This window comes from Saprolegnia parasitica (genome assembly GCF_000151545.1).
Source record: "Saprolegnia parasitica CBS 223.65 unplaced genomic scaffold supercont2.210, whole genome shotgun sequence".
NCBI classification, from domain to species: domain Eukaryota; phylum Oomycota; class Saprolegniomycetes; order Saprolegniales; family Saprolegniaceae; genus Saprolegnia; species Saprolegnia parasitica.
The window spans coordinates 1-12836 of record NW_012156604.1 but is presented as its reverse complement, the minus strand read 5'-3'; the positions used below and the strand labels follow the sequence as shown (position 1 = coordinate 12836).

General features: G+C 57.2%; 6 protein-coding genes across 6 annotated transcripts; 3 read left to right on the top strand and 3 right to left on the bottom strand.

Moving 5' to 3' along the window:
- Positions 1-1217: 1217 nt before the first annotated feature.
- On the bottom strand, positions 1218-1430 carry SPRG_15944 (hypothetical protein; the record flags this gene model as incomplete). The annotated part of the gene is made up of 1 exon (XM_012355145.1): positions 1218-1430. A coding segment is annotated over one exon (213 nt), but the record flags the coding sequence as incomplete, so codon positions are not given.
- Positions 1431-3206: 1776 nt separating this feature from the next.
- Positions 3207-4077, top strand: SPRG_21647 (hypothetical protein; the record flags this gene model as incomplete). The annotated part of the gene is made up of 2 exons (XM_012355144.1): positions 3207-3475; positions 3501-4077. 2 exons carry the CDS (start codon positions 3207-3209, stop codon positions 4075-4077), a joined length of 846 nt encoding a protein of 281 aa, XP_012210534.1.
- Positions 4078-4729: 652 nt separating this feature from the next.
- Positions 4730-5553, bottom strand: SPRG_15943 (hypothetical protein; the record flags this gene model as incomplete). The annotated part of the gene is made up of 3 exons (XM_012355143.1): positions 4730-4855; positions 4919-5339; positions 5399-5553. 3 exons carry the CDS (start codon positions 5551-5553, stop codon positions 4730-4732), a joined length of 702 nt encoding a protein of 233 aa, XP_012210533.1.
- Positions 5554-6224: 671 nt separating this feature from the next.
- Positions 6225-6892, top strand: SPRG_15942 (hypothetical protein; the record flags this gene model as incomplete). The annotated part of the gene is made up of 2 exons (XM_012355142.1): positions 6225-6528; positions 6588-6892. The coding sequence occupies 2 exons, from the start codon at positions 6225-6227 to the stop codon at positions 6890-6892; spliced, it is 609 nt and encodes a 202-aa protein (XP_012210532.1).
- Positions 6893-8620: 1728 nt separating this feature from the next.
- Positions 8621-9705, top strand: SPRG_15941 (hypothetical protein). Its single transcript, XM_012355141.1, has 3 exons — positions 8621-8944; positions 8994-9358; positions 9406-9705. Exons 1-3 carry the CDS (start codon positions 8671-8673, stop codon positions 9622-9624), a joined length of 858 nt encoding a protein of 285 aa, XP_012210531.1. The 5' UTR covers positions 8621-8670; the 3' UTR covers positions 9625-9705.
- Positions 9706-10075: 370 nt separating this feature from the next.
- Positions 10076-11508, bottom strand: SPRG_15940 (hypothetical protein; the record flags this gene model as incomplete). The annotated part of the gene is made up of 5 exons (XM_012355140.1): positions 10076-10246; positions 10327-10411; positions 10465-10634; positions 10693-11390; positions 11441-11508. 5 exons carry the CDS (start codon positions 11506-11508, stop codon positions 10170-10172), a joined length of 1098 nt encoding a protein of 365 aa, XP_012210530.1. The 3' UTR covers positions 10076-10169.
- Between the last annotated feature and the right edge of the window lie 1328 nt (positions 11509-12836).

Here is a 12836-nt window from a genome sequence, read left to right as displayed (position 1 = left end):
GAGCGTGGGCTCGATGCCTTCCTTGCAATGGCTGAGGAGAAAACGAGCAATGTCGGCATGACCATGGACGACCGCTGCTGTCGCCGCCACGATCGTGCAGCCTTCGGTTCTCGCTTCGTGTAAAACGACGACGTCCAAGTGCCCGTTCATGGCTGCACCGTCCATCGCAGCTGTCGTACACGAGACGCCGGCGTCGTGCAGCCGCCGCAAGAGTGAGAGGTCGCCCGACATGGCCACGAGGTCCATCATCGTTGGCGTCGCAAGCTCGGGAAAGCGCTCCAACAGCAGTCGCAAAATAAGGCCTTGGGACGACGCCGCCGCGAGCTCGAGCGTGCCCGATGTGACGAGCGCTGGCTCGTGTCGAAGCCAGAGCTTGATGATCGCGATGCTGCCTTCGACGACGCAGAGGTGCAGCGCCAATGCTGGGTCCATTGCGTGAGGCGACACGCCGAGCGCCGTCGCCGGCAGCTCGGCCATCGCGTCCAGGTGTCGTTGGAGGTACGGCAAGGAAGCAAATCGCGCAGGTATGTCGGCGAGATATCCCACTGTACTGCTGATTGGCCGGAGTTGGATGGTATGGACGAGATTCTGGACATCGACCAGCGCCTTGGGCAGACCGTCTTGGTGCGCAATGATAGCACCGACGAGATCCGGGGACCGAAGCACACATGACGCTGCCATGCCAATGACACGGGTTGTTGTAGAATGTCAATTTCGTCCTGTCGCTGCTGAATATTATTCAGCAGCGACACGGTAACATATTATGTTACCGTGTCAAATCCAGCAATGGATCGCGCGTCAAATCCAGAAATTATCCGGATCCGGCGTTTTTGACAGGCGAACTTTTAGCGCCACCGGTAGCCGCCGCATCCAGACAGCCTGGACGCGTTTACCATGCATTTTAGTTGGTTTACAGGCAAGTGCCACCAACAGCACGCCCCTCTCTGCGTCCTTCGACTGTAGTTCTTGCATCTGGCAACTTCCGAGTCCGTGTGCGACCGTGTCGTGGAGACTCGTCGCACGAGAATCTTCGAGCACAGTCGGTGAATCAACGACCTTCACTTTTTGGAAAAAAGTTGCACCGATGACGACTCTTGGACGCACAATCATCAGTGTGTCATCCAGCCTCGCTCGTCGTCGCCGCCACCAAGTCGATAGCCTCAAGGTGGGACGCTCAACGCACGCCAAACGTTTTACACGATCTAATCTGGGTGGACCCCTTCCGATTGATGCGGGAGACGAAAGCGACCAATGTCAGCATGACCATCGCTGCCAGCGATGCCTTCGGATCTCGCTTCATGTAGAAAGACGACGACGTTCAAGTGCCCGTTCATGGCTGCACCGTCCATCGCGTCGGTGGTGCAGATGGTGCCGGCCTTGTGCAGCCAACGCAGGAGCGTCAAATCGCCCGCCATGGCCACGATGTCCATCATCTTGGGCGTCACGAGATCGGGTTGCCGGTAGCGTTTCAACAGCAGGCATAAGTAGAATGGGGCCTTGAGACACCGCGAGCTCGAGCGTCGCTGATGTCACCCGCGCCGCGTTGTGGCGAAGCCATGGCTGCGATCGCCAGGTTGCCTTGGACAGTCGACAGGTGCAACGCCAAGGCCAGATCGGCCTTGGTCGGCGATACAAAGAACGCGTGCGTTGAAAGCTTGGACGTCGGGTCTGCGTAGCGTTACGGCAGCGCCGCCATGGCGTTGGAACTTTCACGAGGTGCCGGTCGCGACCGAGCTGGCTGGCATGAGCTGAATCGCATCGGCGAGTGTCTAAACATCGTCCATTGCTTCGGTTAGACCGTCTTGGTAGGCGGTGATAGCAGCGAGGAGGTCCAACGAGCACCGCCGCCATATCCTGCAATGTCCTGTGTCGTTGGATTGCACGGTTGGGTCCTACATCATCCGGATAAGGATAGAAGGCTATCTTCAAGAGCCACTGACTTCTACTCTTTTAAACATCTTCCCGCTACACCTGGTAGTTCTTGATGTGACCGCAGAAGCTCAGAGAATTCGGACCTAGACTACTTGGTGGCGTACATCCGTGCCCACGCTCATGGACAAAAAATGTTCAACATCCTTCATGACGGGTTGGCCTATGAAGGCACCGGTACCTGATGCGTGGAAGAGGCACCCTTGTGCGTGGGTGGGCTCATTACGATATCAGACGCACCATTGCAACCTCCCCGTGTATATGCAAAGCGATTCCGTACATGGCTGTAGAAACACAGAAAGGAAGGGTCGACGGTAGTGCTTATGGCCGGCTACAGTACGGTGCACCCAACCGCCAGCATCGAGAACTATGTACAAGCATTCCAACTCGTTCCAAAGTAGCGAGCCGTGCCACCCCGAGTCGCCAAAGCCCTTTCCTTTTCTCGAGTTGGAATGCAGTGATATTGTGCCGAGTGGATACTCTCGTTGGGCAGGTGCCCGCCGTCTCGCTCGCGGAACTCTTCCTTTTTGCAATAATTCGAGTGGTCATCGTCGTAGTATTAATAGTTAATAGACCATTTCTTAAGTACTAGAGTGTTTAGCTCGAGGAAGTAGTGAGCAAGCGGGACCCGACATATAGTGCTGTGCAATTTGGCGCCAATCCTGGACACCGTGGATTGGCTACAACGGTATAGATACTCGCATGTGATTGGTTGGAATTACATTCCAATATTTCAACGGGATACCCAAATGCTTGGCATGTCACAGGCTTGTCCAGTTATAACATCTCTGGATGGTGTTCCACGTGCCATCGCATTGGCAACAAGTAGCATTTTGCTCTCTGGGAAGCAGCCTGACCTGTCGAAGCTAGCTCGATCGTCTTGTCCACTAACTCGATCTCTACCGTACAATGCGCCTATACGCAGCTCTCGCGCAAAGCCAAGCTGCTCCTATCTCAAGATGTCACCTCTGACAGGGAGACGCCGCCGCACCAAGGGTCTTCAGCAAATCAGATCTTCTCTTCTGCAGAGTGCAGGGACGTGGCTCATACCTGCACACGCATTAGATGGTCGAGTGGACCTGTCGGACAATCGGACGTCGCCAGTCCACGTGCGGCTTCATCGCTTCGACTGAGAAGGCGCTCAACGCGGCTCCGAAAATTTGTTATAACCGCTCTTTTACCACGTGTAACAGGTGGAATGGAGTTGAAATTTTGCAAGGTTGCAATGTTTGCTGTCAGTGGCCGTGTCATTTTCACATTTGCCTCCGACCAGCAGCATGCGACGTTGGTCTGCCACCGCCTTGGTCGTCTGCCTCCTCCTCGCCATCAGCGGCGTCGCAGCAAGCAACGAGACCACACCCACCGTGACGACCATCGTAACACCGACCACCGTGACGCCGCCACCGACAACGACTCCGCCACCGACGACGACCGTGCCACCGCCGACGACGACAACGCCCGTGTCGACAACGACAGAAGCGCCCAAGACGCCGGCGCCCACGACGACACTACCGCCTTCAACGACGGCCCCGGCCACGCAACCGCCGTCAACGACGGCGGCACCAACACAGGCGCCGGCCACCGCCGCGCCCGGGGACCAACGCACCCAAGACAGCGGCCCCGGCCACACAGGCGCCAACTGCGCCGCCATCGACGGAGACGCCGACGCCGAATTCGTCCGAAACGACGCCAACACCCACAACAACGACGGCTCTGCGCACGGCGACCAAATCGCCCGTGGTCACGCCAGCACCGACCGAGGAGTCGACGGCGCTTGGCGTCTGGCCCGTCGTTGGCATCATTGCCGCGGGCGCCGTCGTCTTGGCCGCGGGTGTTGTCTGCTTCATCAAGCGCCGGCACATGCGTGGCTCGATGCCGGTGCACGACGACCCGTTGACCCCGACGCACGCGGCAGGCGCAGCGGTCTTTGAGACGTACACGGACGGCACGACACCGACGGCCGTCGACACAGCGCCGCGCTTCCAACACGAGAACGACAGCTACATGGAAGAGCCGCGCCGGCCACAGCTCTGGGAAAGCACGCTCGAGTCACAGCCGACCACGTCGTTCGTATCGGATAGCCACGGCAGCGCGTTCGACTCGTTCGTGTCGCGGAGCAGCACGGGCAACGACACTTTTGTGCGCTAGTGTCTGCCGACGACTATTTAACCACATTGCTCGATACAAATACAATATTGTCTTTTCTTCTGTGGACGCGTTTCGACAACAGACCAGATGCACCCCGAGCCTACCGTACAGCGGAGCCTGGAACGCAAGGGCCTACTAGTGGCCGAAGCTCGTGATACAGGCCGAGCGAGTTCCATCATCCTCTTTGACGACGACAAAAGGGCGCGGGCGCTGCTGGAAGTTTCCGGAAACAAACCTGCCTTCTCTTGCACCTCAGCTTGGTGGATGCTACAAGCAGAAAAGTTCTTGAGAGTCCTCAACAGGGAGCAAGACCGTGGGTCGAGCGAGAGGCGAGTCTGTAAACGCAGTCGTTCGTGCAGTACATGTATCATCGCAGGACTCGACCACATATGATATCTACGTCCGCGGCTCATCGCACGACCTCTAGGGGATTTGGCACATCCGAATGAAAAAAGCAGCGGGAACCGGTGATGCTTTCGAGCCTCCTCCATGCGGACAAGCGAGAGGTACCACGTCCTTTGGTTGTCCAGTTGCAACTTGGCGTCGACTGGCATCCGACGCCATGTCCTCAGAGCCATCTGTAGCAAGAACTCAAAGGGCAAAAGTATATTCGTGGTTAGGGTTGATTGTCGTTTTGAAGCAACAGCATGCGTTAGCCGGAGCGGAAGCCGACGAGGAAGCCCGCCGCGTAGCCCGAGCCCGCGGGGAGACTGAACTCGAGGATGTCCATCATCTTCTTGTACATGACTTGGACGTCCTTGGCGTCGAATTTGCCATCCTGCCATCCTACAATGCATTTCCACATGAGCTCTCGACATAGTATGGAGGTGGCAGGTGGCACCTTGTTGATGTCGAGCATATCGGTGATGTCACGCTCAAGCTTCTTGTAGTTGACGTCGAGGTACCCGTAGTAGCTCGCGCATTGCATGGCCATAAAGGCGCAGCCAAGCATGACGGCGCCGACTTTTGAGACCTTCTTGAGCGCAAAGCCCGAGCACGCACCCATCATGAAGCCCCAGGAGATCTGACCGCCCTGGCCGGACGCAAGGAAGTCGTTCACACGCGCTTGGAGGTCCTCGGGCGACGTCGGCACGGTCTTCGTCAAGTCGGTCAAGAACGTCTGGAGCTTGGCCAAGGCGTCGCCGGTCGCCTTGTCGTCGCCGCCCGCGCACTGGGCATCGTCCGAGCTCGCGGCCACGACGAGACCGAGCGACAAGAGGCCTTGCCGGCTTCCAGTACATGGGACATGTCGGGGCGCAGGCCTATCCAACGTGGCGACGTACGTGAGCATCGTCGGCATATATGTGGCGGCGACACGTACGCGGCGAGCTCGATCGCGCGCTGCGGCGGCGCCTGCATGCGGACGCGCGTGGGCTGCTGGTAGAGGTTCGTTGGCGCGATGTACGCGCGCGCCTTGAGCTGGCGGCGGAGAATCGGTCGGCTGCACGCGCCCGCGAGGCGAAGGGCTTGCATCATGCTGGTCGACGTGACGCTTCTTTATGTGTTGACACATCGTCGTCTCTATGCATCCGGACAGTCATCCGGATACGCCACCGGACAAAAGTTGCTGCAGCTGCCACCACCTTCTTGGTCGGTTGCTGGACGCCACGAGGTGGACATGCCTCGAGACTACATGTATAGAGTGGTGGCTCTCTCGCTTTGGCTACAGCGCTAGATTAGCAGAAAGGCTGGCATGGCTTCAGCAGTCAAACGGCTGCCACTACAAGTTGAGAATCTGAATGCATGTATTAATAGTATCTCTAGCGTTGCTTGCTCTTGCTGACTCGGCACTGCGGCGCGAGGTTGCTGCCGTGACGGCTACATGTAGCTGCCCCTCGTGCGGACAGGCCGGGTCATGAGACCAAGTGGTGAAGGATTCCGGTGGTGGTACCTCGATCGATGGTCAACCGACCTGGATAATCGCCTGACGTATCCGTATTCTTGTGGTCGATCCAGGATCGTTTGGATTGCTCTGTGGCATCACCAGCTCCACCATCCCGCTCCAGTCCGCAGTACACGACGTAGTAGATGCTCGCTTCGGACAAAACAGCGAATCTGGTCCGGACAAAACAGCGAATCTGGTCCGGACAAAATGCATTTTGTCCGACTGCCGCCGTATCCGGTCACCGGATAGTTCCAATTTGGACATGGCCAACATCAGCGACCGCTTCGTCAAGTGCCCGGCGTGCCACGTCAACATCCCCAAGCAGGACCTTGCGATGGCCGAGGCGCCGGCCTGCACCGTGTGCCACGCGCCTCTGCCGGCGACGCTCTTCGCGGAGGCGGCGAGCGCAGCGCCGGCCAAGCCGGCCACGCAGCGCCGGTGGGTCGCGCTCACCTCTCGCCGAGGCAAGACATATTACCACAACAACGAGACGGGCGAAGACCGCTGGGACAAACCGTCGGACTTTGAAACAACAGTCTCGGTGCACGAGGCGCCGCCAGCCTTTGGTACACTCTACCTCCCTTCCTGCTGCCGATCGATCGATACATCATGCGTGTTGGAATAGTCCCGTTCAAGAACGACGATCCGGTCCGAAATGCCATCATGTTGCAGCAGTCCAAGCAAGAAGCCAAGAAGCATGGCATTCCTGAGAGCGTCGTGGACGCTCTCGCCAAGCAACACCACACCGACGCGCCATCGCTCGATTCCACCATCGCGGCGATGCAGAAGCAGGCGGCCAAGGCAGCGCCCGTCCGCGCTAAAGAAGCTGCCCCGACACCGACGCCGCCAGCGCACGAGGCACCGATGCCTGCGCCTGCGAGCCTCGATGCCACGTCCTCGTCGTCATCCTCGTCGTGCTGCCTCATGTAACATGGAGCTCCGGGATCGTTGCTTCGTGTTCGTGTCGCGAAATCATGTACAGTACCGGTAGGCAGGCAACAGGTGGGGACGGGTATGGCGCTTGTTAAAGCAGATCGGATAGCACCCTAACGTACAGGTGGTGGGCTCTGCACGTTACTGCTGCGAACGCATGGATGACACAAGAGCAACGTTCACTGGATTTACAAACGCTGGCAACAAGGCTTCTCACGTTACAGCCCGTAGACACCTCGCCCTCCTTCTTCCACTCAACGGCTCCGAGCCGCGGACGCTCGACGCACCGCGATGGATGGTAGAGCCTCGCCGTTGCAGAGGCAACACGTCAGGTGGGTGTCGGTTGAGCCCTCGCCAACCGATTTGATTCTATCGATTTGAGTCGAGCGACCACCGTCGCTTCCACTTTAAACGCTCTTCCTCACCCTCGATTTTTAAAGTCCGCTTCGGGTCACGTCACTTGCCGACCCTACCCCCAGATAGCAGTGCCCTCGTTGCAACCGCCATTTCCGGCGACACCGATCCGGTCGACCCAAGAAAGACGATCAGTAAAGATGTATGGGATGGTGCAGACACTTCATACATGAGAAGCTCCGAGGATGAACTACGACGTACTAGTACTAGTACACTGGTAGTGATACTAGTACTGTGGCGTCGCGTGTCTAAACGGCGCATGGGCAACCATCATCTGTGCAGCCATTACTTCGCTACCCAGTAGTCCCATGCGCCGTACTATAAGCACCGAGGAGGCCAAAGACGCGGGTTTTGCGTCTACACTCGTGTCGCGGGCAGCTGCCGAGGTTGAGGTTGAGGTTAAGGTTCGCGTTGCGAGAACCATGCGACATGTCGACACTGAGGCCTCGGATTCGTCCATCCTTTTGTCCAATCATATCCCGCCATCCAGCGCAGCCTGGTCGGCCGTGGTGGAAAACCGAATTCCACGAGGTTTCGCCCATCTTGCAACGGCCACGTTCGTTGAACATCACGCACGTGATGACCACGGAATCCTCGGATGTTTCGATGGCACCGTGCTACCGACACGGTGTACTAGTTGCGACTGGACGGCTCTTAAGCTGCTCACTTGCATGTACGCTCTTGGTGCAAAGACGACCAGGTTCTGCAGAGCACGAGCCAGCACGAAACCGCGCACGGGCAACACCCAGAAATGATCGAAACCAGATTTCAGAAGAGCGTTTTGATACACCAAGCTCAAGACCAGAGTATTTCAGCGAGCAGCCACGATAGCTCCTCCGGCACGCCGTTCCCACCACGAAGTGGGGTGCACAAGGTGCACCAATTGACCAACAGACAGGTACAGAGAAGCCATGTATCGTTATCGAACGCAGGATGCAGCGTATTGACCGCGTCGTCGTTGGCGTGTGCTGACCACCCTGATACTGGATACAGAATTCACACGAGTCTTCTCCGATCTCTCGAAACAACGAGTGCAGCATCGTTGCGGGCTGCCTCTTGCGGCTGCTTGCTGGACCGAGCGACCGAGGGGTTTTGAACGTGTTTTGAGTTGAGCTGTAGCGATGCTGTGGGCGCAGTACAGCCGACGTCGGCTTGCCACCGTGTGTCCCTTTTTTATTGGCGGTCGAATCCTTTTTGTAATTGCTGGATCCGGGACAAACTGGGACAAAGATCCGGACGGCTGCTTCATTTCGGCACAGCAAGTCCTAATTCTCTAATTATAGGCACTCGTCGTCCTCGCTCGCGCAAATAAGTTTCTCTGCCGAGCCACTCCACGAAGCAGCAGCAGCCAGACGAAGAGCATGGCCAACGAACGCGAGAAGATGGACATGCACCGCGAGTACATGAAGCGGTACCAGCAGCAGGCCTCGCACCTCACGCCCGAGACCGTGCGCTACAAGGACCACTACGCGGCGCTGGGCATCCCGCGGTCAGCGACGCACGCCGAGATCCGCGCCGCGTACCGCAAGCTCGCGCTCAAGTTCCACCCGGATCGCAACCCATCAAAGGAAGCGGAAGAGCGCTGGGACGGCGTGCCAGCGGCCTACGCCGTGCTGAGCAACCCAAACGACCGCAGTACGCTGCCATGGTGGCCGCTTGAAGCCTCACGCAGATTCCTCCATAGGTCACTACGACGCATCGCTCGAGACGCGCGATGCGCTCGTGCTCTTCTACTCGACGTACAACCCGGCCAAGCTCGACCAGTGCACGATCCAAGCGGTCATTGACGGCTGGCACGGCCGCGAGGTCGAGCTCTTCCGCATGCTGAGCGACAAGTACGAGATTGCGGCCCACTCGGGCACGAAGAGCGCCAACGACCTCACGGACATGCTCAACATGCCTGAAGAGAAGGCTGTGGCCATTAGCAAGGACAGCGTCGCGTCGGCGCCGCTGCCACCGACCTCGTACTCGCTCTGGGAAGGACTGCGCTACCTCAGCCAAGGCGTCTGCTGCGCGGCCAAGAAATCCTACTACGAAGTCAACTCGCAGGTGCGCCGTGACTATCCTAGTGTGCATCTATCCAACGCGTTGGATAGAGTCCGGGCTTTATCGATCTCACGCGCAACACCAACACGCCGGGGACTGCGCCCCACACGACGGCCGAGACGGAGTTCCCGGACAAGGACCGACCAAAGACGTCGGCGGCGTCGTCGCCCGAGACGGCGAGCTCGACGAGCAGCAGCCACAGCGACGCGGTGCCTGGCCCCGTGCTGCCGGATGCACCGACCGAAGGCGCGTTTGCGACCGCCGTCTAAGCTTTTTCTTTTTATATATACGCTCGTACTAGAGTAGTACGAGAATCTACTCGATGGATGCTACAAGATCTGGATCCGTGGCGTCTCCATGTGGATAGTTTTGGATAGGAGGGTAGATCTTGCGATCGACCGTGAACAGGATAGTACGGTGACGAGCGATGCGGTAGTGTCAACATTGTACACATGGAGAAGAGTGGACACAGGACGGTAGTCCCGTGAGCAAGGAGAACACTGGATAGTATTCGCACAGATTTATGGATAGTATTCGCACAGAGTTCACTGGGTCGTCGAAGAGAGTACGTTGGCATGGATGCGAGAGCCAACGCTACGGGATGCGAGCAGAGGAATCAGGATCAAGATCGCAGAGTAAGCACAGTATACTGGATAATGCTGCAGAGGACACTGGATAGTAGAAAAACGAACGCGCGTATATATATATATATATATGCGTCGGCAACGGAAGACGACTGGATTTGGAGTCGATCAGATAGGTATTACATTGGATCGTCGTAGATAAACCGCCGGTTCTGGATCGGATGGCGAGATCATTGCCACTTTTGCACGTTGTCGTCGGCCCGCTTGAGCTGCCAGAGCCGCGTCGCCGGGTTCAAGACCGCGTACTCTACGACCCGCATGAGCATCATCCATAAAGATAAGAAAGAGGATGCAATCATGCACATAAGGAGGAAGAGGAACACGAACCTTGCAAGAGCGACTTGGCAATGTCGGCGGGCACGCCATGCGTCTCGGCAAACTCACTGCGCGAGATGGACGCGGATTTTTGAAACTAGAATCCAAAATGACGTGGCATCGCGAGCGCATCGAGAGGCCATCTCGTACCTCGTCGGCCAGCAGCGAACGGTACGCGACGTGGGTCTTGAGGAGCGTGCTTTTGGGCAGGAGGCAGCCGCGGACGATGGTCGCGACGCGGTCGACGCACGCGCGGAGCTCGTCAGTGGTCACAAACACCGGGAGCAGCGACCGGAGTTCCTTCCAGTGCAGCACCTTGTCTAGTATCCAGAAAGATCCATGTCAAACAAAGTATCCAAGCCCATCGGATTGGGCTACCGGTCGTGAGGATATCCAGAACCTTCTTGTCCAAGTCGTCGTTGCCGACCATGTCGACGTCGTCCGAGGTTCGCGACAGTGCGCCCACGTCGTCGCCGTTGCGGTAGCTGAGCGCACGGAGGTACGCCGCCGGTGTCACGTCAAACTCGACCGGCGCCTCGGTCTCGCTGAAAAGCTGTTCGAACTCGTCCTTGTCCTCGTCTTCCGAGACCACGCGCAGCGGGATCCACTTCTCGCTCTGGATCAAACCCCGCTTGTATGCGTACGAGCTCTGCATGGCCGCGAGGGCGCGCTCCGACTGGCGCTTCTTGAACTGCACCTGGACCTCTTTGACGTCAGGCGTCGCCTCGGCCTTCTTGTCCGTCTCGACGTCCGCCATGTCGTCGTCGGAGGCTTCGTCGTCCGACTCGTCGAGGTGCTGCAGCGATGGGCGCAGCTGCATGATGGTCGAGACCGGCGTCAAGTGCAGCTGGCCCTTCCGGAAGACACCGGCCGCGTAGTTGGAGACGGGCGTCACGACGCTGGAGGTGAGCGGCAGCATGGGCGGCAGCGGCGTGTGGTCCTCACTGTTGTAGTTGGTCTCGGTGTTGACCGGGAACTCGAGCGTGACCATGGCGTTCTCGGGCTTGTACTTGGCGCTCGCGGGGCGGTTGAGCATGCCACGGTAGACCGGTCGCAGCGGGTACTGGAAGACATGCCTAGCATTGTGCATGAGCCGATGCGCTTGACGATGAGGCCATGGCCATACAGGTTGCCGCGCAGGAAGTCGGCGAGATGCACTGGGATCTCGCACACGACGGGGTCTTCCTCGGCCATGATGCTGCCACTGTAGATCTCGAATGGCAGCTCATTGGCTCACAAACCCTGGGCCTCGTGGATGTGGCACATGCCGAATATAAGAGCCCACCTTGCTGACCGCGCTCGAGGCATCGCCGCGTCGCCGCATGCCGCCATGCAGGGTACTACACGACCGCGCCCAACCTCCTCTACGGGCGACTTCTTGTGTGATGCGATTGCCGTCGCCTTGACGGGTCGAGTGGCGTGGCGGCGCAGAGGCGATGGTGGCTGCGATGCCGATTTTAAAACGAAAATGCCGCGACGACCATGCTGTGGATCAGCACATGCCGAATTTACGTCGAACGCGGACAATGCCGAAACAAAGATTAGCCTAATTAGGATATCGTCACTAGCCGCAAGAGCAGGTGACCGACTCATAACTTCGTTCGACTTCGATAGGAGCTTCGAGGTAGCTGATTGGTCAGCACCAGGAGCTTGTCGGAAGCTCGCCGGGCAGAGTACCACTATGAAAGAAATCAATTCATATCAGAATTTTAGCGACGTAAAACGATTGTCAGCGTTATCAAACAACGCTGCCGGGATAATATAAATGATTTTCTATGATTTGATGGCTAATAGAGCTCTAAAATCGCCGAAATGAGGAAACTATGAGACTGCAAAATCTGACTCGAGTATGGTGCCATCACGAATATCTAGGTTGTTGTATGCTCTATATCCGGATGTATTTAATATTTACCTACATTCCTGTGCACTCGTCCTGATGAAGGGCAGATCGTCACAGGAATGTAGGTAAATATTAAATACATCCGGATATAGAGCATACAACAACCTAGATATTTGTGATGGCACCATACTCGAGTCAGATTTTGCAGTCTCATAGTTTCCTCATTTCGGCGATTTTAGAGCTCTATTAGCCATCAAATCATAGCAAATCATTTATATTATCCCGGCAGCGTTGTTTGATAACGCTGACAATCGTTTTACGTCGCTAAAATTCTGATATGAATTGATTTATTTCATAGTGGTACTGTGCCCGGCGAGCTCCCGACGAGCTCCTGGTGCTGACCAATCAGCTACCTCGAAGCTCCTATCGAAGTCGAACGAAGTTATGAGTCGGTCACCTGCTCTCCAGCACGTGGAATCCGTATCCGGACAAACTCCGGATATCAGTTCACGCACGACCTCGTCTTATATAGTGTGAAAACCATTCAGCACAACGACGAGTAGCAGCCCACAGACGCGCCAGCGCCACGTAGTGGCTGTGTATACATCTCTACACACTATTTGAACGACGTACAAGTCGTTTCCGACGCTACACGTAGCGCAATCACGCGCAAATCCATTTT